This window comes from Sminthopsis crassicaudata, chromosome 2 (genome assembly GCF_048593235.1).
Source record: "Sminthopsis crassicaudata isolate SCR6 chromosome 2, ASM4859323v1, whole genome shotgun sequence".
Classification (NCBI taxonomy): domain Eukaryota; kingdom Metazoa; phylum Chordata; class Mammalia; order Dasyuromorphia; family Dasyuridae; genus Sminthopsis; species Sminthopsis crassicaudata.
Genome location: NC_133618.1, coordinates 641994455 through 642018598, shown reverse-complemented (window position 1 = coordinate 642018598; position 24144 = coordinate 641994455). Strand labels below are relative to the sequence as shown.

Here is a 24144-nt window from a genome sequence, read left to right as displayed (position 1 = left end):
GGGAAATGTATTAAAGGCTTTCAGAAGTAATCAGTATTGGCCATTCAGGAATAATATGCAGCAGAATCTCCTCTTATTGCTAGCAAACACAAAAAGGCTTTATTAGACAAGGGTCAATGCCACATAAACAGGAAGTGATCAACCTAATTCAGAAAAGACTCTGACACTTTTTATCGGCTAATTCTATCTGACAGGAACAGGTTATTTTTAGCCCAGAGGAAAATTTGATGGCCACGGATTTTGCAGCATATTTTTTTTTAAACGTATAAAATGTTAAAGCAACAAACTTAGATTAAAATCTTGAAATCAGAAGAAAGAGCTGCATTAATACAGCCCACAGAGATGACATCTGCAATAAAACCAATTGACACAGGAAGATGTCGTCACTGGAAATGCTTTCTTGTGCACACAGTGATCAGATTAAGTTGTGCAGTTTCTTCAGAAATTGAATAAGAAATTTTTTTAGAGAAGTAATCTGGGTTATCTCTGTTTGGTAATAAAATGACAATAAGAGACACAAAATCAAGAAAATAAAATTCATTTTAGCCCAAATATAATAACTAGTGTTTTGTTTTTTGCCAAATAAACCTATTGTTTGTGGAACAAACTAATGTCACGGTTAGATGCAGGGAGCTAGAGGACAGGGAAAAGGTGACAAACTGTGTGACACAGATAGATGATCCCGTATTTATAGGATATATAGCTGCTGAGCATTCTGCCTTGGAAATCTTTGATAGATTTATGTGTATGTGCCCATATATAAATTCATTTTATATATGGTATATGCATGTTTATAAGGAAATATAACATATAAAAATCTACATATGAATTGCATATAGAATGTGCATTTCATAGGGCCCGAGGAACTCACAGTGTTTATTTTCTCAAGTGTCCTGAATACAAGATAAACAATGTAATTATTACACATGGATAACTCTGTTGATAGAAGTAGTAGAGAGGCTCCAACCTTGACTTTATGATTACTACGTTAGTAAGATACTGTGCTAATTATAGCCTTCATCTATGTGAAAAAGATGGTAACTTGTTCAGAGTGAATCCTATAGATTTCAATCTTAACCCTGTGATCCAACCTATATTGTAAAAGACAGGGATAAATATTTTCTATAAATTGAGAAAGCAAGCTCCCACACGGTCTTACCATGACCCCTCATCACAATTCGGGGGTGGTCCTGGGTTCTTATAAGCTGTGCCAATAATATTCAAGGTCTGGCAGGTCCCACCTCACTGAAAAGAACTCAAGTATGGGTCTGATGATCCTCTCTGTGTATGAGTGGTGTCCAAGGATAGGTCTTGCTAAGTTTGTAGTGATTCATCATCAATAAGAGTTGAGCTCTTTTGGCCACTTTCAGTTGTTAAATTACCTGTTGAGTCTTAGAAAAGTTGCAGTCTGATTAGCAGAGGGAGCATCCACACCAGTGAAATAATGGTGACAGTAACAATAGCTGATATTTGTAGCAGTTTGTATCTGTTATCTTATTGAGACTTCACAACAACTCTCAATGGCAGATCCTTGATATATCAAAGAAGAGGAAATATTCAGACCGAATATTTGAATAGTATTGTTGCAAATGTTGAAAGCTACTATTGCAAAAATACAGTCTTTAGACCCAGCAGCTTCTGAATGCTGTTTGCTTTCGAAGAGAGTGCTGATAGATTCATCTATTATACTTATTCCCATGTCATTTTCTTCCCAGGTACTCTTTTTCATGCAACAGCATGACAACAAAAGTTGTACATGTGTACAAGAATACTGTATCCCTGTGTGAGGCTGTATAGGGTGTTCAGAATGCTAAATGGACATAGAATATTGAAATTCAAGTTGCGGTCGGTCTTCCGTTTGGATGTATGCCTTATGATAGCTAATGTTGCTTGCATCTGGAGGCAGACCTCGAAAGAAAACCAGTCTGTGACTGCCACCTTCTTCTAGCTATCCTTTACCTTCCTCATCTCCTACTGGTCTGGGAGGAGAGGACCCTGTTCTTTTACAGCATCCCCAGTTTCCTCTGTATCTGTCTTTGTCTTCTTGGGAGCCATCAACTAGAAAACCTTAAGGATTTAAGAGTCTAGTTGTAGATTTGCTGATCTACTAAATACAGACAGTTGCTTCTCTTGGGCAGATGACCCACTTTGACTAGTGAGAACTATGTTTGATAGGGACTTTCCTTTGACGTTAAGCACAACAGATAAAGCCCATGTAATCAACACCGTGGACTGATACTTACTTTTTGCTTCTTTTCAAATGTTTTCTTGACTTAGATATTTTCTTATAGACTCTGATAAATTTTGAAAGCAATTAATTCTACTCCTTTAAAATTACCCTCCAAAAGGGTTCAAGAGGAGTCATTTGTCCCATAGATTTATTCTCTCTGAGATACCCAACTGCCAAAGCCCTTCATTCCTAAATTATCCATGTAACCTGAATAAACTCATTTGATTTCTCTGAGCTCATTCCTAGCATCTGACAAATCTTTTTCCAGGGATCTAGGTAAGCGGATTTTATAACCAACCTTGATAGGGCTATAGTGATCCCTTATATGTGTATGTTGTCTAAGGATGGGTCTTGCTAATTTTAAAGGTTTTCTATGATACAGTTAAGGGAGTTGGGCTCAGTGATTTTATGCCCTCTGATTCTCACAAGCTTTATGATCATTGTAGGTAATTGTAGTTAATATTATCTATTAACCTATTAATAATACCTAATATTATATATATAATATAATAATATCTAATATTATCTAAAGGAAAATATTATTAATTTATAATGGTCTGTAGTCAAGAACATAGTATATCAAGCCGGAAGAGAAATTGAGAGATCATCTAGTGCAGAGTTCTTAATCTGGAGTATGTGAAATTTTAAAATAAACATTTTGATTATTATATTTCAATATAATTGGTCCCTATGTATTCAATTTTTATGCATTAAAAACATCTGAAATAAGAGTTTACCAGACGGTTTAAGAAAAACCATCTCTCTCTCTCTCTCTCTCTCTCTCTCTCTCTCTCTCTCTCTCTCTCTCACACACACACACACACACACACACACACACCCCTACAATTAAAAACACTTGACCTGAGCTAATTTCATTATTTACAAGGAAGCAACCGAGGTTCCGAGAGGTCAAAAGACTCCAATATATTCAGTGAGCTCAGTGCTAGAGATAGCATTCAAACCCAGCCCACCATAGTCTTGGTGTTGAGAAAACAAGCGTACTTCAAAGAGGATAGGAGGATCAAGAGGAGTTGTTAGTATATGGCACTAGTCAGTCAATCACAAGTGTAAAACGTGAAGTTTTATCTGTTCAGCTTCTGACTCATGGTAAGATAAAGACATCTCACTGGAATCTGTGGTGGTTACAGAATGGACTCTTTTAATTGGCTTGTTTTTGTTTGTGGTCGCAAGCTATTTCAAAACTTCTGGATGCTGTTTCAGATTGTGGGAGCCTTCAGTCGCAGCCCTCAAATTGTATGACAAATTCAAAAAAAAAAGAAAAGACAGGGCAGAATTTGTTCTTCAGGTCTCTGTGGTGTGTCAGAAGTAGCTCTCTTCCTTCTGTTGGCCAGCCGGCCGATACGGAAATGGATGCGGTGTCTGTAGAGCCCAATGTTTAGAGCCCATTAATCTACTGGGATGGATTTGATTTTCTACAAAGGCTGATGCCGGCGCTCTTGTTGATGTACAGTGAGGAGCTTACAGTCGTGTTGTCACTTCCAACTTTCCCTTTCAGACATACGCTCTGATGGGGCCATGCTTTTCCCTTCCCTGTTGGCTAGACAAAGGGTGGGCGGGTGACCTCTCAGCTTCCCTGAAGGCTAAGGGTGTAGAGCTGATAGAGACAACTGGGGTCTTTCCAAGATTCTTGACACCTGTGTTGGTCTGAGAGGCATTTCCTGTTGGCTCATTGTTCCAGTGGCCGAGGACAGCCAAGAGCTGGGAAGAGGATCACAGGGGGGAACCCAAAAGTCTGAATGGATTCCTATTCTGGGAGCTTGGGATGATGGACCACAACAGTCCTTGCTAAGCCTGTCGATTAATTGTTTCCCCTTTCCCCTCCCACAAGTAACAAAGCCGTGATTTTTTTTTTTTTTTCTTTTTCATTTTGGCAAATGCTCGTGATCTTCACAATGTGTGGGTTCGGCAGTTTGACATCATTCTCTTGACATCCTCCGAATCTGACCTCAGTTCTCTGGGCAGACAAAGCTTCTTGCTTAATTTGAAAGTAGCTGGGCCAAGGATGATGTCATGTACTTTTGAAAGACTTGAGTTCCTAGAGTGCTACCAGGAAAAAAAAATGCATATTCGTTGAATTCAGCTAGCCCTAGGGCCTCCTGCAGAAGAAATCTTCACACACTGGTCTAGAGTAGTCTTGGGAGCAAATGACCCTTGGGCCTGTCCTGGCCACTGTGGAGCAACCCCAAGGTCCCAGCAGATCGTCAGCCTTTCTCTTCTCACTGGGACAGATAGATCTGAAACTCATTTGATCCCAGCATCCTCCTTGTCCTCTTTTTCTTTTTTTGAAAGACCCTTGATTTCATTGATGAAGGTACTTCCCACACTGGCAGAGATCAGAGCCCTCTCATCCACTTAGTAGATAGTATCATTACATGAGAGGATTGTACATTGGATTTGGAATCACAGGACCTGGGTCATTCTCTCTCTGCCAGGGCCTCTTGGTGGACTCCGAATAAGTCATTTTATTTCTCTCAGACTCTACTTTCACATCTGTTAAATGGGAACAGTAGTAGCATCTACCTTACAAGATTGTTAGGAGGATCAACAGAGAGATCATTTTTGTAACATTCTTTGTAAGCTTTAAAGAGCCATATTAATGTTAGCTATTAGTATTAGCTCCCTGGACCTTAGTTTTCTTCTCTTTAAGAAAGATTTCATTAAATGACTTCTAAAGTCCCTTTCAGCTCTCAATCTCTGGTCTATGACCTGCCCTAGCATCCTCTCTGGTCTCTGTCCTGCCCTAGCATCACCTCATCTCCCCTCCAAAATATGGTAGCCAACCTTCTGATGATGAATCTCTCCAAACTTGATCCGTCTAGTTTCTCAGACAACAGAGTCCCTCTGAGGGCACAGTCAAGATCATTCTGGCCACTGGCATAGCCTTTGGGGATGCTTGACTAATCTCCACACCAAGAGAAGGTATCAGAATTGGGCTTTATTACAGGGATGAAGGCCCAGGCCCAGCCTTGTCAGGAGTGTATCATGAAGATGGTGGAGGGATAGATTGTTTTTTGAGCTGAGTCTATACAAAAGATGGTCCCTTTGGCCTTTGAATAGCTCTTTAAAAACCATTCAAATCAGGCAGCTCTTGATGGCCAGAGGGCTTGAGACATGGAAAGAGGCAAATATTTTTTCTCTCATAAATGATATTTTAAAAAATATTGTTTGCTTTGTTTAGCAATCAAGCTCACATAGGTGAATTCTGCATGTAGGAAGGATCCAAAGAAGCTAGTGGGGCTGGGAGAAATAGCAAAGAACATACTTTGTGAGGGATTTTGTAGGAATCAAATCTTTATAATACTGGAATTCTTCAGGTAGAACCTCAGAAAGCCCAGTAGTGAAAAAACAAAACAAAACAGATGAGTGAATAGGGCAGCTGAAGGTGAGCCAGGTTCAGTGAAGGGCTGACCTAAAACAATTGCTGGGCAGATCTCAAATCTCCTAACCCAACTAGAGGCTTCTGGTCTTGTAGCGCTCACCACGTAAGGGATGCTATGTCCTGGAGGCTACTTAGGCACTGGCTTTGCTATGTAGGCAGGCACTGTATTTGCCAAGTAGAGCTTTAGGGATGAGTACAAGTGCCAAAAAGAGAGAGACATTTAAGTCTTGACTTACTGCTATCAATTAAGATCTTTGGGATGATTCGTGAAGCTCCGAGCCTGGGAGGTGAGGGGTTCAAGCCCACTTCTGACACATCCTGGCTGGGTCATCTCTTCATGAACTAGGGAATTCTCCAGGACTGGAAGTTGCAAAGATGTTGCTGAAAAGCTTTTGTAAAAGAGATTCCCTCATCTGGGAGTGCCATGTATCAAGAAAATCCCAGGCACAGGCTCTATCTCCCATATATTAATAGAAAGGGAAATTTGCCTTTTGGGTGGTAGCTATTGGTAGCTAGTCCCTAGACGGACGGGATCATGGCAAACGTCATTACTTTGCTTCTTGTCGGTCTCCAACGCATCGTAGATACCCTACAATGAGTGGGCTTTTGAGATTTCTTATTTTAGGACCCATGGTCAGCATTTGAATGAAAAGTAAGTGAGAGGGAGGCTGGAGAAATAGAGCAAAGAGGAATTTGTGTCCAGGAGATCCCAGGACTTAAAAGCCTTTTGTAGTCGGTAAGAGCACATTTCATGGTTTGTTTGTTTGTTCTCCAGCCTAAAAAAAAAAAAAAAAAGCATTTTGTCTTAAAACCTCTACCCATCAAGGGACTCAGCCCTTCAGGGTTATGTAGTTAAAATAGTCAAAACAGAGAAAAGCTCCTCTGAGATCCTTCGTTCATGATGACACTAATGTCAGCAAGAGCTGTAGAGAGACACAATTGCTACTAGTAGGGGCTAGCAAACACCGACTCAAGTTGGTGTGGACATGGCTTATTAACTCAGAACTGGGCCCTCCACACTTCCAGCTGACTCGGTTACAATCCCAGTGTGAACAGAAGTCTTCTCCTTTGATAATTCATTGCTTATTCTCAAAGACATCATGTTTTTTCAATATCACAAGCAGGTTTGACAGTGGGGCCCACCATGGGGTAAGAAAGCACCGATAGTCACTACCTGTTAATCCAGTCATAATTGGAATTGTTTGGTGACCAGTGTGGAGAGATTTGGAATCTGCCAGCTCAGCTCTGGGAAGTAATTTAGGTCCAGGTCACGGACAGCCGGCCTAAAACAGGGGAGAGAGACATTAATAAGGACCAGAGAGACTTTGGCAAACACAGAGCATGGGAATCTGAGGGAATCTAGCCATTAGCCACTAGCCAGCCGCTCCACAGTGGATAAAACGCCCAAAGCCAAGGAGCAAACATTCGTAACCAGAAGGACTTTTTCCCAAAGCTGGTTTATCATATGGCCTTGAGGGAGCACATTGAACCAAGTTGTCACGGGCGGTATGGAAGATAGGGACAACAGACCTCAGACGGTTGAGTTTAATACAACAGACTCACCTCTTTTTCCCTCTGTCCAGAGAGGCTCGAGAGCAGCGATACATCCAGGAAGTGACGTATTTCAACAATCCTTTCTTCCCTTTTTACCTACAAAGTCTCTGAAGGAAAATCGGGCCTCTTGAACAGAATTAGCTCATGATTGTACCTTTAAGCAGGTTGGGGGAAGATTGTCATTAAATATAAAATCCTTATCAAAATATGTATTTTGAGTCTTGCTGAAAAGGTTCCTGTAACCATTTATTAGAATCTAAACCATCCTATGAATAGAGGAGGATTTTAATTTCCATTTTACCTGCTGGTAGACGTGAGAGGTGGTTCTTTCTAATAAGAACTCACCAAACAAAGGGTTTCGAGACTACTTCACAGGGAATTGAACAATACTAAATAACATATTGTCTCAAGGCCCGACTTTGGCTTGTTGAGAAGGTTTTACGAAAATGAAGGGTTTCTTTTTATGTAAAGCAGGAAAGGCGCCATTTACCCTATAATATTTAACCACCCATCTCCTCCTCTTTAGATTACAATTACAGAGCCTAGATTGCAAGTTGTGAGATTTGTTTTCCTTCTGATTGCTGCTTGTGGCCCCTTGGTGAACTCCACTGGCAGCTCTGTGGGTATCTCAGCCGAGCCTTAGGCTCTGATTGTGTCAGACCCCACCAAAAGTAGCCCCTTGGCCACTTCTGTCTTCTGTGGGCATTCACATAGGGCCTAGAAATTTGCCCTTTTTATTCTTAGTTTCAAGGCCACACCCACTAGCCTTGCTGGGATGGAGTAATGACGTGGTTTCCCCAAATTATTCTTTTGCCAGATCTCCCATCTGTTATTTTGTAGATTTCTAATTTCTTTACAGAAAAGGAAAAAGAAAACAAGAGCATGGTAGGCAGTTCAGTATATTGTAAGATGTTTATTTTCATTCATCCAGCCCAATAAAACACGTAGCTCACATACTTGCTTGGGAGTATGTTTAGATTTTGTTAGCATTTGATCTATAGAGTCTTTTGCTGACCTAAGTGAATAAAAATAAACAGCTTGTGACATATAAAGTTACAGATTTGAATTTTGTTTTGGCGGACGTGGCAAGCTGGAATAAAAATACAGCCCAGGACGGCTGTGACTGGTTTGATTTCCTCGATCCATTTAACTAATGAGCTAATCGATAATTTTGCCGAGTTCTAGTTTCATTCCAATGGTTATCCAGTGGGATATGATGGAGTGAGATATAAGTTGGAGAACTTGATTGGGGTGAACAAATGTCAGGATATGGGGGGAGGGAGAGGGAAATAAAGGAGAGCGGCCTTTTGTGAAACTAAATGGAGTGACATGATATTGAACCAACAGTCAAATTCCATTTCCTCCCAGTCAAGAAAAGGGATGAATATCAGAATAGGATACAAAGCCAGAAGCTTATTGTATAATTCCGTAGCTTCTCTGCTCTTGGGTTTCTAGAACATACTGTTCTCTTGCGCTGTTGCATATGCATTCAAGGCTGTGTGCTCAGATGCTGTTGAATCTCTAAAGATGCACGTTTGAATTTTCCATTGCCATTTTTGCAGATAACAGCCCGCCGACAATGGAAGCATATTTATGATGAATTAGGGGGTAATCCAGGGAGCACGAGTGCAGCTACGTGTACACGCAGACATTATGAAAGGTAAGAGAACACTTATTCTCAATCCTTGTTTAATTAAAAGCATGTTCCTTCGGAGATACTTGGTCAAGGATAAGAAAGAGGAGGAGGTCAGGGGACTTTTAAAAAGATATGGAAAACATCCTTCCGCCACTTTAATTAACCTACCACTCGGCGACGAAAATCTGAGTTTGTATTTTCACGGTTACAGATGCTCAAAGAAGACTTTTCCATTTGGGTTTATGGGTTGGCGGTACCCATTGGGGAGGGGCCCCCCTTTCATAGGCTAATGCTACTGCTACTAACTCCCCCTAGAATTCTCTATAGGTTAAGGACTGCCCCCCAAGTTGAACTTCAGAGAAACATAGATCCAGAAATTTATTCTCAGACCTCCAGGGGAACCACTGGGGTCCTCCCCAGAGAGACTACCCCTGCTCTGCCTGGAGAGTCAACATTTCTTTAGCCCTTATACATTTCCCTGGTTTTTCTTCCTTTGGTTGATGTTTTTATCTACAAAGACATATTTGACATATGAAAGCCATTCTTTGCAGCCCCGTTTTTACAAGCTTCATCCTCTGTCAGGAAGGGTATGACAGCCCAAACAAGACGTAGCCTTAGCAGGACGGCCTGCAGCCGAAGATGTAGCACTGCCGGCTTTCTCATCAGGGCAACACCTGGCTTACTCGTGTCAGAAAAGAATAGTTAACAGTCACCACTTGTCCTTGCTTCATGCTTCGATTCCCAAAGCTAAATGGTGATTTGTTTAGGTCACACTCTGCCGTGATTACAGGTGATTCAACAGGAAGGTGTCTCTCAAGCTCAGCATCCCGGTATCAGATGCAAGGCTTGTGAAATGCAGACATCATTCCTTTGTGGATGGTCGCGAAAGTCCCAGACTCTGGGCAAGAGCAGAAAGCTGAACAAATAGACAATTTGCCTGTTTGTTTGGAGGGAAGGCAGGCTTGTTTATATATCTGTTAATTGTTCCTCTTGGATGACACAGTCACCTTCCAGCTTAGACCACAAAGGGCCATCGTAGATGGACTTCCCAGGGCCCGCTTAGGAAAGAAATGTAAACTGGGTGATGGGACAAGGATTGCCCAGTGAACAAATCACTAGCTGACCATACGTGAAAATAGAAAGGATGATGTTAAAGAGTGTTGCTGCTTTGGTTTCTGGGTTTTTTCACCTGTGAGATTTTACAGTCAGAAGGACAATTAGATATACTCTAAGCCATCCCCCGTATGGTGAAGGTGAAGGGATGGGGCTAAGGGATGAGCTAGCAGTCTGCGTGTGTGTACATATATGGGTACATGTGTGTATTGACATGACTTACCAACCCACAAACCAAGGCCTTGTGACTGAAGTCCCATCTTCTTTCTGCTATTCATGAGATACCCTTTCAGTTGGAACCCTTCAAAAATACTGAAAGCATACTTGAAATTTCTAGAGAGAGGAAGCCGCAAGATCTAGTGGAAAGAATATAAATCTTGAAGTCAGGAAGTCTTGGGTTCAAATCTTGCCTCTTGACTTTTATTGCCTGTAGTTTAGAAATAATTTAGCTTCTTGGGCACATTAGTAGGTGCTTTATAAGTGCTTCTTGTCTGATTCTTAATCTTATTTTCTTCTGTAAAATGGCAGTGGCCATGACTTTAGTCTCTATCTTATAGAGCTGTCGAGAAATTCCAATGATGTATTTAAAGCATCTGGCAAATGCATATAAAAATGGTATTATTATTATTATTATTATTATTATTATTATTACTGGGACAGCTGTTGTCATTGTTGTTGTTATGATTATTAACTAGGAGATGGTGCAGTGGATGGAGTGCCGGATCTGGAGTCAGGAATGCTCATCTTCCTGAGTTCACATCTGGCCTCAGACACTAGACAGGATCATTGTGACCCTGAACGAGTCATTTCACCCCGTTTGACTCAGTTTCCTCTTCGGGAAAATGAGCTGGAGTAGGAAATAGCAAATGTTCCAATATCTCTGCCAAGACAACCCCAAATGGCGTCACAAAGAATTAAACACGACTGAAACAAAAATCATTGTTCTGTGTTTGGGGCACAGTTATAGTGAATGGAGTTGGGTTAAATTGTAGCTCTTTCTAAAGATCTTTTTGTCCCCATGAATGTATCTCTATGAGAGATTCCTAGAAAAAGTGTTTCAAGTTTATGTTATTAGTTCCCCTCCCCACCATAAAATTATAATAATAATTAATTTCAATTTATAAATTGATTCAATTTACATTGAATCAATATAATTCAATTATTCAACTCAATATATAAAATATAAATAATTTCAATTTTAAATTGAAATTATGCTATATTAGAAATATATTGTTTTTTTGTTTTTGTTTTTTTTTTTTCTTTTAAACATAAGAGTCCTTGTGTAGACTTTAAAAATCCTTAATGACAATTCTTTGTATCTTATACAAAAATCAAAACTCCCATTCCCTATACTATTCATTCTTGTTAATAAGAGCAGTAGGGCCTAGTGTACAGAGAACACTGGGAAGACCCAAGACATATTGCCTGAGTGTCTCTGGTCAAATCACTCACCTTTGAGTTTTAGGCAGCATTTAAATCATAAATGATTTGTCTCTCCTGAAAGTGACAAACACCCCAAGATGTTTTGTTCGGGTCTCATTGTGCTATCCTAGTGAGGAAATTTATGACTGGAGCAGTTTCAGGGAAATGATTATGAATGAAAGGATGATTTGAGGGAGAAGGGAGTCTGGTTATTTCATGAATAATCTCAGGGTCAAAAAAAGAGTCAAAGGAACTGAGTCCTAGGGAATTAGCTACATATATAGGACTGCAAGATTGCCTTAAACCGTCACTTTTGTAGAGTGGGGCTTCATTGGAGGTGCTTAAAATTAGAGTTTGCTCCTTACCAGAAAGTTACCTGTTGACTCTCCAAGGGCTTATAAACATGAAAGCTGTTTTAGAACAGAGACTGTTTTATTTATGTCCTTTCTGTATTCCAATTTACTTGTATACAGTAAGTGCTTACAAAGTATTCTTAATTTGAATCTATATATCCAGTCCCCAGACCAAAGTTCATATTAAGACTCAGTTGCTTTGTTCATTGTGATTATAGAGATTAACTTCAAAATCATGTATTCTGACCTGTGTTCCAGTTGATTTGTATACAGTAGATGCTTAGTAACTATTCATTTGAACCTATGTATCCAGACCCCAAATAAAAGTCCATATCCAGATTCAGTTGCCCTGTCCACTGTGATTGGAGATTAACTTTAAAATCATGTATTCTGACCTATGTTCCAATTGATTTGTATACAGTAGATGCTTATTAACTATTCATTTGAACCTATATATCCAGCCCCCAGACCAGAGTTCATATTCAGATTCAGTTGCTGTGTCCATTGTGATTGGAGATTAACTTCAAAATCATGACCTGTGTTTCAGTCATTTTGTATACAGTAGATGCTTAGTAAATACTCATTTGAACCTATGTATCCAGACCCCAAACCATAGTCCATATTCAGACTCAGTTGCCCCGTTCACTGTGATTGGAGACTAACTTCTAAATCATGTATTAGTGATGAACCCATCCAGTGTTAACTAAATCAGTGAAAGGCCGACAATCTTCCAAATAACATTGGAGAAAGAAGAAGGGTCAGAAATTCCTCATGGGTGATCAGCTGGCCTTTGGAAACTCACAACTGTCTTCTGAACTCATTTGTTTTGCAGGCAAATGTTCCTCTTTTCTGGCATTTTCCACCATGACAGTAGCAACTGGCTTTTATTTTTACCCAACATCCACTTTTCTTTTCAGGAAGAGGAGGAAGAAGAGTGATTTACTGTATATTCCCCTCTGATTCATTCTTTTCAGGTCATGTGTTTCATGTTCCAGTAAATGCTTTATTTTACAATCAGGAAAAAAAAAAGTAGCCGGTATCTCAGTAAGTGTTACTTATACAGCATGTGACTCGGGCTACTTTGGGTTTATTAATGAGCATAGTAATGAAAGCACAAGTGATTGAATAGAATCAATGGATGTTTTTATTTAAGGCATAGCGAGGATCACCACTGTGCCAATGAATGCATTGTTGTCGCCAGGGCCGGACTAACCTAAACCTGCCTCTGATTGGTCGAAATCAAACGGGTTCAAGCACTTCATAAAAATGGCTTTGTCAGCCTCGTTTTGCTTCCAAACCTATTCATCTCTGTCAGTTTTTAATATTAGTACCAGGTTCTTGGCCATAGTCCATTAGGACTGTATTTAATTGCTCGTGTTTCAGATGATTACCAATAGAAAAAGCATTTATGTTTTCCCATCGAGAGGCTGTTGCTATGTAGATGGCTCAAACTCAGCAGAGCCTCTGAAGCATAATAATAATAATGATGATGTGATAATAATAATAATAATACTAATAGCTAATATTTACATAATCCTTTCACTTGCTTTATAGTTATCTCATTTGATCCTCACAACAACCCTGAGAGGTAGATTCTATTATTACTCTATTTTACAGATGTGAAAACTGAGGCAGACAGGTTTGACTTGCTTACGGTCACACAGTAAGTGTGTCTGAGGCTATCAGATGTTCTGAAACCCAGGCCTTTATTTCTATCCACTGAGCCAACTCTTTTTTTTTTTTTTTTTTTTTTAATTCTTAATGTCATAACTTCCTTTTTTGATTAAAGCTTTTTATTTTTTTTTTTATTTTATTTTTTTCTGAGGCTGGGGTTAAGTGACTTGCCCAGGGTCACACAGCTAGGAAGTGTTAAGTGTCTGAGACCAGATTTGAACTTGGGTCCTCCTGAATTCAGGACAAAGCTTTTTCATTTTCAAAACATAAGCATGGATAATTTTTCAACATTGATCCCTGCAAAATCTTGTGTTCCAAAATTTCCCCTCCTTTCCCTCCACCCCTTTCCCTAGATGTTAAACATGTTAAGATATATGTTTTACAACTGTTTGGACATGTATACATATATTGTATTTAATTTATACTCTAACATATTTAACATGTATTGGTCCACCTGCCTCTGGTGGGGGGGGAAGGGAAAAATTAGAACAAAAGGTTTGGCAATTGTCAATGCTATAAAATTACCCATGCATATATCTGGTAAATAAAAACAAAAAAAAATAGATATATGTTTTAAATCCAATATCTGAATACATATTTATACAATTATCTTGCTGCACAAGAAAAATCAGATCAAAAAGGAAAAAAAAAGTGAGAAAATAAAATGCGAGCCAAGAACAACAAAAAAGAGTGAAACAGTTGTACCCCAGTTATTTTAGACGTCACTTGCTCTAAATTCAGACTTGGAATTGCATTGGGGATTAGTGGAAAGGAATATCTCCCTATTTGCTGCAGAATTGTAAGAACTGCATGTTTTGCCCTCCGTGGGCTGCACCGTTCTCTATTCTGAGATGCTTCTGTTTTGCTCGGGGATCCCGAGTCTCTTTCTTCTGTCAGTGGCAGAGCAAATGGACCATGGCTTCTTTGGGGTGTAACAGGCTCTTAACTTTGTTTTTTATGACGGTAATGCAGCTTACTTAAATGGGTCTGCTTTCACATGCGGGTTTCTTTTCTTCTCTTAAAAAAAAAAAAAAAAAAAAAAAGAGAAAGAAAACCTTCACACAAAATACCAGATTACTGGTTTTAATTTTCCTGAATAAATTACATGGTCTCTTTCGGTGGAGTGCATGAAGTTGTTATTAGGGATTTGAAAAAGAGTTTTAAGACAAAAGTTTTTTAGGATGTGCTTTTCTGAGTATTAAGAAACTCAAAATCATAAACAAATGTCGTTGGGGGAGGAGGGGATTGCAATGGGGCCTCTTCCTGGTGTACAGACCAAGTTCATAGGGACATAGAGCCAAGCTGGAAGACTCCCAGGATGCCATCAAGAGCAGGCCCCTCATTTTGCGGATGGGGAAACTGAGACCTGAAGAGGTAAAAGTGACAATATTATAGGACCATAGATTTAGAACTGGAAGGGAACTCACAGCGCCCCCCCTCCCGCCAAGGTCTGTCCCTTTAATTTTACAAATGAGCAAACTAATGTTAAATGACTAATATAGTCACCCAGCTCAATAACGGCCGAGCTGGGGTTTGAACTGAGATGCCCTGGCGCCATGTTTGAACTTTTTGTAAGCCCCGATTCCCTTCCTTGAGTGTTGCATGGATCCAGCATATTGCCAAGAAATCAGGAAAGGCTCCCCCTGAGGAATGTAAGGGGCCCATACCTGGGCCAGGTGTTCTTGGGTTCATCAATTGAATGGCATCCAGAGGGGACAGCCTTATTGCCATGGAAGTGCAGGGCAGGGCGGGGCAGGTTACATATTTTGGAGTGAGATAAAACTATGCCCCTGTGTCAATACTAAAAATACTCCAAATTCCAAGGCAGCTTTGCAAATTATGTGGACACAGGCCAAGGAAAACCAAGGTGATCTATGGCTCTGTTCTTTCTCAGCTCAGATAGAAATCTGGTCTCTTCTTGTATATTTTTGCCACCCTAAAGTAAAGTTGATGGATAAAAAGGTCATTGAAGCATGGATTTCTGAATTGAAGAGATCTTAGAGACCATCTAATCTGATCTCCCACTCAGAAATAAGGGATCTTATCTCATAGCAGACTGGCCATTTACTCTGGGCTGGGTATCTCAGTGGGTAGAGCTATGCCCTGGAATCAGGGAGACGTGAATATGAATTTGACCTCAAATATTTAATAACTGAATAAGTCATTTAATCTACCTCAGTTTCCTCAAATGTAAAATGGGATAATACTAGCACTTATCTACCTTGTTTTGAAGATCAAATGAGATATTTGTAGAGCATAGTGCCTGGCACACAGTAGACACAAATCCTTTCTTCCTTCCTTCCTTCCTTTCCTCCCTTCCTTCCTTCCTTTCCTTCTTCCTTTCTTCTTTTCTTCCTTCCTTGCTCCCTCTCTTCCTTCCTTCCTTCCTTCCTTTCCTTCTTCCTTTCCTTCTTCCTTTCTTCTTTTCTTCCTTCCTTGCTCCCTCTCTTCCTTCCTTCCTCCCTCCCTCCCTCCCTCCCTTCCTTCCTTCCTTCCTTCCTTCCTTCCTTCCTTCCTTCCTTCCTTCCTTCCTTCCTTCCTTCCTTCCTTCCTTCCTTCCCTCCTTCCTTCCTTTCTTTGTTCCCAGGACAGATTAGCCAAATGTATTTCTAAATTCATTTTCCCTCTTTAAAGCTACCTTCAGATGGTTATTATGATTAACAATAATATATATTCATATGGTGCACTACAAGATAGACAAAAGCATTTTCCTCACAACTCTGGTGAGAGATTACTATCCCCTATTACTGATGGGGAATACTGAGTTCAAGAGCTTAAGTGGGGATTGCCCAAAAGACACACAGTTAGGAAGTCTCATCGATAGCATTTGAACTCATACCTCCCAAGCTGAGGACGTTGTTCCTGCTGCTACATCAGTGCGGCTCAGCCATCTGGGACAGCACAAGTCTGTGGGCACAGCCTCCTCTATCCTAGACCCTTTACTTTCCCAGTCACCTTCCTCTGGGTGCTCTGTAGTTGCTCAACACACCTTGACATAGAGAATTAGGAGAACTGGACACTGTACTGAAGATCTGACCTGAGGAGGGCCAAGAGCAGTGATAGCCTGTGTCCCCTGATCTGGCCGTCTCACTCATACCATGAAGACACTGGGTGTAAATTCAGGTGATGGTGGGTTACCTTCTCGAGCCTTATTTTTATGGTATTGTTTAAATCCCACTTTCAATGCATATCCAAACTGGAAAATACCTCTGGTGCCATCAGGGTCAGGCTTTTGATTTTGCAAATGGGGAAACTGAGACCTGAAGGGGTAAATGTGACAATATTATAGAAGCATAAATTTAGAACTGGAAGGGAAGACCTTATGGGATGACCTTGGGGCCTCAGTTTCCCAAAAGCTTAGGACTTGATAGCCTCCAAGGTCCCTCTCAGTCCTAGAGCTGTGATCTTATGTTGGGATGATGATAATGTAACCTAACAGAAAATTAGTTTTTCACTTTGGAATAACTCCTAGAATCCATTCACTCTTGCCCTCCTCTTCAAGCATCCCACCAACTTTTTTCTGTCATTCTTGAATACTGTTAGCAGTTGATCCTGGACATTGAGGAGCCGCTCTGGGCATGGCACACTGAGAAATACAAGAAGGCCTGGAGTGTCTTAGAGTAAATTATAGTGATGTTTCCAGAATGGAGACGGAGATCTCTTTTAGCCAAGGCAGCAGAGAAGAATTCACTGATGGAAGGAGGGAGATAGGAGCTCGACTTGGAAGTATGAGTAAAGCTTTGGGATAGGATCGATGATGAATGTGATCAACTTTGATTCCCTACAGAATATTCAGATCTCTGTTGGTCTTTGGTGAGTTGCAATGTGTAACAAAAGGGAAAGAAATATTGAAACATAAATGAGATTGAAAATATGGCTGTTTAACAGTGTCAGCAGAAGGAAAAAGTGGGGCAGAGATCTGATTCACCAAAGAGAAGGAAAATCTCTATTTAGGTGCGTATTCAAAAACTGTTCCCCTCAGAAAAGTTCCATGTTGAAGGTTCTTTAGATGGAAAGAGAGAGACTCTCAGTGTCTCTGAGATCTCAATTAGCTCCAGAATTCTAAGCTTTGGAGTTAGTCAACTACAGGGCAGAAGGATACCAAGGCTGAATGAATAAGGGCTACCCACAGAGCTAGGGTTCAGTTCATGCCTTGGACACATACTTGATTGTAGATCCCCAGAGAGATCATTTTCCTTCTCAGTGCTGTAGGTTTTTAGCTCTCTTTTAAGGGGCAGAGAGGGTATGCTCTGGAACTCTCTCCAATCCAACCTCTTTGCCTTTTCTCCTCTCTTCATTGATCCTATCCCATCCTATCCTCTACCTTCCTCCCCCCCCCTTTTATCATACTTTCTCCTCTTATCCTCTTCCCTCCCTTTCCATCCATCCTATTCTATTCCATCCTATCCCATCCTTTCCTCTCCCTTTTTATCATACCCTCTCCTCTCTTATCCCCTCCCCTCCCTTCCCACCCCATCCTATCTATCCTATTCTGTTCCATCCTTTCCTCTCCCCTTTTATCATAACCCTCTCCTTTCATAACCCCTCCTATCCCCATCTCATCCCATTTTATTCTGTTCTATCCAATCCAATTCCATTCTTTCTTCTCTTCTTTTGTCAGATCCTCTCCTCTCATTCCCTCCCCTTTTCTCCCATCCCATCCCATTCTATCTCATCCTTTCCTCTCCTCTCTTATCATATTCTCTTCTCTTTTGTCCCATCCCATTGCCTTCATCCTTCCCTCTCTCCTTTTATCATAGCCTGTCTCCTTTTTCCTTTCCTCAACTGAAGTCCCACCATTTTGCCGTCTTTTTTCTCCCACAATTCTCACAAAGCTCAGTATTATTATCAGGGGCCCCCAATTCAAGCAATCCAAGGCTAGTTTCTGAAAGTCACCCAGAAAAGGCTTATTTTATCATCTTTTTTCCCCTCTTTTCCTCCTTTTAAAGTTTGAATTTCCACGGGGCAGGTCAACTAAAGATTCCTGAGTAGCTTCTTTTTCACACTCCTAAAACTTTCTAGTCTGAAGCTTTGGGGAACTGATTTAATATCCAGCCTCTCACTAAGGCCGCTTGGTATTCCTCACCAGTTCAAATAACTTCCTATTACGTGGAACTTTTCAAGAAACTTTATTTAAAACAAAAACAAACAGCCCATCCCTAAAGAAGAAAAACCCGTTTTTTAAATAAATAAATAACAGCCAATAACGATCTCAATTTCAGGGTTTGGGTTTTTTGGATTTTTCTAGATTTGCCTTTAACATAAGTTATAATTAACAAAAGGGTTTCCTTTCCTTAACCTTGGTGGGTGAGAAAACAAGCTCAAGCCCAAACTTAGCCAGTGTTTGTGCCATATTTTCAGCTCTCCCCCTCTTTGTCTGTCCCTCAAATTCGTTCAGCTCTCTGTGGGTCGAGGAGATTGTTGTATTATTTTATGTTTTCCTCCAAACTTTTGTCTTCCCTCTCTTGCAAGCCAACTCCGGGACTTCAAGAAACTTTACAGGTCCCATGTTTTATTGATATTTCTCATCAAGCATGCATTTAAATTTGAGAATAGATGAGGTGCCTTAGTCCCTTTTCTTTTTGATAAATAACAAGAGGTTTCTACTTATGATTTTCTGTCCTCGGGGCTTTATCATTAAGATTAAATAACTGTACTCTCAAGCATACCACTGCACAAACATCTTTTCAATTATGTGAGTAACAGATGCTTTAACAAAGGAACTATTGAAAATTCAGAAAGCATGTTTCCAAAAAAAAAAAAAAAAAAGAAAGAAAGAAAGAAAGTATCAGATGACAGAAGAATGTAATTGTTTACCATTAAAACATATCCTTAGCTCTTTCATTCAAACCCTCTCAGAACATTTTTTTTTTTTACAAAAGTTATTTGGGACTTTAGTTGAGAGGATAAATGTTTTTGGAGAATTGCTAGGCATTATATGAACATGAGCATAATAGAGTGATAATTAATAGGATTATTCTAGGAGCTGGAAGGTACTTAAGACAGAATGTTTTGTACCCCCTTCTTCCCTCATTTTACAAATGGAGAAATTAAGGCCCGCTGACTGGCCCTGGATTTCTCAAGTATTGAATGGTAGTGGTAGAATGCAAACTAAGTTCCTCTGACTTCAAACCCTGTTATACCATCTGCCAAAGACCAGCAGTGATTAAAATCATTGGTGGGGCAGCTGGATGGTGCAGTGGAGAGAACACCAGCTCTGAAATCAGAAGGACCTGAGTCCAAATCCAGCCTCAGACACTTAACACTTCCTAGCTGTATGACCCTGAGCAAGTCACTTAACCCCAGTTGCCTTAGCAAAAATAATACTGGTGAGAGAATGCCATTTTCCCTTGATCAGTTGGTTTTATAGACAACCTCCTTACTTTATACTTGAGAAGATGTGTCCAGAGTTACACAATTGGTCCCAGTGAGCCTCATCCAAGGGACTCTTGAACTATCCTGGCAACTTTTATTCACTCTCTGGTCACATTTTCTCATCTTACACGAACTATTGTCCATGAACATGCTTTGAAAACTCTTGCATGATGGGCCAGAGTTGGATTCATAGTTATCACCCCTCAAACCTTTAAAAGTATAATGAGACAAAACAGACTTTTGTTGTCTGTTGTCTGCCGGGCCCTATACTAGACTCTAGGTAGAGAAAGATAAAAAATGAGATTATGGCTCACCTCAGGGAACTTATGATCTAGTCATTTGACCACAAAAAGATAACTCAGTAATTGTGTGTGTGTGTGTGTGTGTGTGTGTGTGTGTGTGTGTGTGTGTAAAACTCCCCTCTGTCGTATCTTTTTAATTATCTGTGAGGAAGAATCATGTAGGGTGGGAAGGGTTTACATGAGGAAACTGGATCCCAGCTCCCTCAGCAGCCTCAGCCCGTCCCCAAAGGCTGGCTTCTTGGTCTCTCCTGTCGTGTTGCTTGACCATGCTTGTGGTTTGGGCTTGTGGTGGTCCGTGCCCACCGGCTCCTCTCGTCCCCTGCCTCTGCCCACTGAGACCCCTGTGTGAGAGACGTCCTGCCCAGAATACAGCCGAAGGGGTGATCTGGAGCATGCCTTTGTGGAAAGGGGCCTGGCGTCAACCGCAGCTGAAGCGGGGAAGCACATTTGCTATTGTCTTCACAGCTCTGCACCCAGCGTAGAAACAGCCGCTTTGGGACGTCGCTCTCTGCCATGTTTGTAATCAAGATGGTGCCCTGTGAGTTGAACAAGTGTGGATGGCACCAGAATCTTGTTCTAATCCTTGGAAGGCTGAATGATTTGTTGTGTTGGTAATTTTTTAACTGGAAGAAGAAAACTATACCTTCCTTTGGCTGAATATTTGGTGAGAGATTGTTTTTCACACTTCACAGTGGAGTTAAATTTTCTATTTCTGGCCCAGAAGGAAAATGTCTGGCCAAACCCTTGAATGCCGAGACACTAGCATCTCTACTAAGAAATGTAGCGACTCCGTTTTACATCACATGAAGTCTGGAGCCCCAGTGGAGGCAATGTAACATGTCTTTCTTTGTGTTCTCTTTGAAAAAGAAAAGATCCAATTGAGCACAAGATTTAATAGCTACGGAGAGAGTGCCAGAGTTTTTAACCCGAGTTGGAGTATATTCCCCCCTCCCCTGCCTCAAAACCTTTTCTTATGGGGTGACTGGCAAAGATATTTGGTATTTGCCATTGGTCTAGGCCCATGAAACCTTCAGCCCTTTTTGGTGAGCTTGAGGTCCAAGTTTCCTTCTTTTTCCCCTCACCTTTGAGTCAGGCCATGCACGCCTATATCCAATTTTTCAAATCTCTATGAATAGACGAATTCCCATCCCTCCTTCGGTGCTGTTTGCTAAATGTTTTGGCCCCTGAGTTCAGTTATTCCACACAGGCATTAATCAGGACAGGAGACACTGGTGCTTAGACTGTACATTATTCTGCCGGGCAGTAGGGAATGTTGACTAATAAAGATTAAGAGCCTTTTTTTTTTTTTTTTTTTTAATGAAATGCTAATGACAGAGACATGTGTGATATACTGTGAAATACATTTCTTTAATGTGAAGTTTCTGGTTTTTGTTGAGAAAGAGACTCGGATCCCCAGAGGATTTTAGAATTTGTAAATATAAAAGTATCTGCCTTCGTGTTTAAAAAAAAAAAATAAAGGGAATTGGCAGGTAGCCAGATTACTTACATTACTGTAATAGATTTGCTGACCTCTGACTTGTGCTGCAGAGAAATACATTGAATTTTTCATAATATCAGATGAGGCAGATCTAAAAACTCAGGTTACACTGAGCTCCATTATTTCACTTGAGATTTAGTAAAGCAGGAATTTTTTTAAACCGGCAATTTCTAGATGATTATAATTTATTGGCCCGGACCCCGATAAATCAGGGTGAGCATGTCACTGATCTGTTCATCTAACTTGAGTTGATTTTAAGTTGTCTTTATTTTAAAAAAAATAAAAGTCTTGCCTTTCACAGTGACTGAATTTAATAAGAATCTTTGTGATAGCAAAGGGCTCCCCTACTGTTTCTGCTTTGGGGTGGAAAATGCTATTCTTGTATTATTCCTGGAAGAGGAAAGAGGGAAAAAAAAATGTCATGCTGCTCTCATTCGCCTATGGAAAGATGTTATTTTTCAATCCATGATAGCTTACCTATTTGAGATCCATTAATGGGTTCATAAATAAGCATTTAGCTAATCTGGAATTTGAAATGTGGATCATGGGAAAGGGCCGTTTATTCACACTGCTTCCAGTTGCCAGACCTGATGATCAGGGAGGGGAGAAAATACTCTCTGGTTTTTCTGATGAATACATGGCTCTCCCCCACCCCCCATTACTTCCACCCACCTGAAACCCAACTGTGGCCTAAAAGCTTCAAGCTCATCTAAGTGATTTCTCCAGATTAATGTATTTCAGGGGGCTGGAGGAAGGGGGAGAGGGACATTTTTGCTTTTATCTGCCCTGTTTAGAAACTGATTAAATCTTTGTTGTACTACAAATATTTGAAAATAATCATCTGCTGGTTTCAGGCATGTTGCATTCTGCTAAACTATTTGTATAATCCAAACCGCGTTCTTCCTGTGTTGGGCAATATTGACCTTCCATTGGCTAACCTGTTTTAATGGTGCCGCGTGTTCGTTGAAATTTCGAATGCTCCAAAAGCTGGAGTAGTTTTAGTGCTGGGGGACTGTAAAAACTTCTAATAATCAAGCGATAAGATCATATCCTGTGGGGTAATTGTGTTGTACCTTGAGAGGATAACTGAAAAAACATTCACTGAAAACGGCACCAAACGGAAATCGCCATATGAAGCCGTCTGTAATTGTTTGTGGTGGGAGATGTCCTGCCCTCCAGAGCTGGGGTGTAGTTCTGTTCATTTCACTTTTGCTGTCCCCCCCCTTTCCTCCCTTCCTCTTTTTCCCTCCTTTCTCTCTCTGTCTGTCTCCTCCCTTTCTCTGAGGTTCTCCCTCTCTTTCTCTTTTTTCTCTTTCTTTTTTCCCTATATAGATCCCTTTCTGTTTCTTTGATTTTCTTCTTTTTCTCCTTTCTTACTTTCTATTTTTTTCTCCCTGCCTCCTTTTTCCCCCTTCTTTTCTTCTCTTCCTTTTTTAGTTTCTTCTTTCCCTTCTCTCTCTATTCCTCTTTTTTTTTTTCCCCTTCCTTCTTTTCTGTTCCTTTCCTTCCTCTTTTCCTTACTATAATTATCCTTCTACTATTCAGGAATCTAACCACCCAGTCCACGACCCTACCCTTTAAATGCATACGAGTGTACACACACACACACACACACACACACACACACACACACACTCTGCAGCACAGCACACATGGACACCCTCTGAGCCTTGAACAAGCAGAGATTATGTTTGGATTCAGTTTTACCTTAGTCATGCCTCTTTCCAGATACAAGAAACATTTAATTCCAGATTTCCTGCTTCTGGCTCTCAGCCTTTGACCAGCAAAGTGAAATGTGTTTTCACTGTTCTTGGCCAGCCCCGCTGCTGAGTTGAGTGGAAAAAAAGAAAAAAAAAAGAACCAAAAAATGAAAATGTAGTCCTCCTACTTAAACTCACAAGATTATGAAAGGAAATTTAAGCCCTGGCTACTAATTAGCACCTGTCTAATGAGCCAGGGTACAGCTCTTGCCTGTGGTATCAGAACCAAGGCTAAGAAAGGGCTTCTGCCTGAGAATATTCCACGAGGTCCCAGAGAAGGCATTTCAGTGGTGATTGAGGCCCCCTGGCTGCCTCCCTTCGCCCCCTCCCCCAAAGGGTTCTCATGGAACTTCTTCTGTCTGTGGGATCACTGAATCATTTGAAGATGAGGACAACTGGGGATGGAACTGGTGGGGAAAGGAGAAACGGTTACCATTGGGACCTGTAAGTTTCAAATGCACCTCCAGTTGCCATGACAACCAAACAAAAAATCAAACAATCCTATCTCTGTGATAACAATTATTACAATAAAATGTGTTTTGATTAAAGTCACTTTTAAATATTTAACACGTGGAGGGAAAGGATGTAAAGATTGTCCTCGCTTGAACCGCAACTTTCCACCGTTCTGAAGTGAGGGGGCCCTTTGCAGAGCCCAGGAGGGATTATTAGACATTTGGGGGAATATTGGGGGACACTTTACCAATGAAGTAGAATAAATTCAAGTATGAACAAGATTGTTTTTTTTTTCTCTCTCTCTTATTCTGCTTAGTTATGCTTTTTATTATATAAACATTAGCTGTAATATTACAGTGGGAAGCAGGTATTTG

General features: G+C 40.5%; 1 protein-coding gene across 4 annotated transcripts in view; it reads left to right on the top strand.

Annotated features, from left to right (window-relative positions):
- ARID5B (AT-rich interaction domain 5B) overlaps positions 1-24144 on the top strand; it is a 210307-nt gene that overhangs the window by 174559 nt on the left and 11604 nt on the right. For all 4 annotated transcript variants that reach the window (XM_074296641.1, XM_074296643.1, XM_074296642.1 and 1 more), the window contains one exon: positions 8747-8844. In XM_074296641.1, the coding sequence (XP_074152742.1) occupies positions 8747-8844 (98 nt within the window). The remainder of the gene's footprint in view (positions 1-8746; positions 8845-24144) is intronic.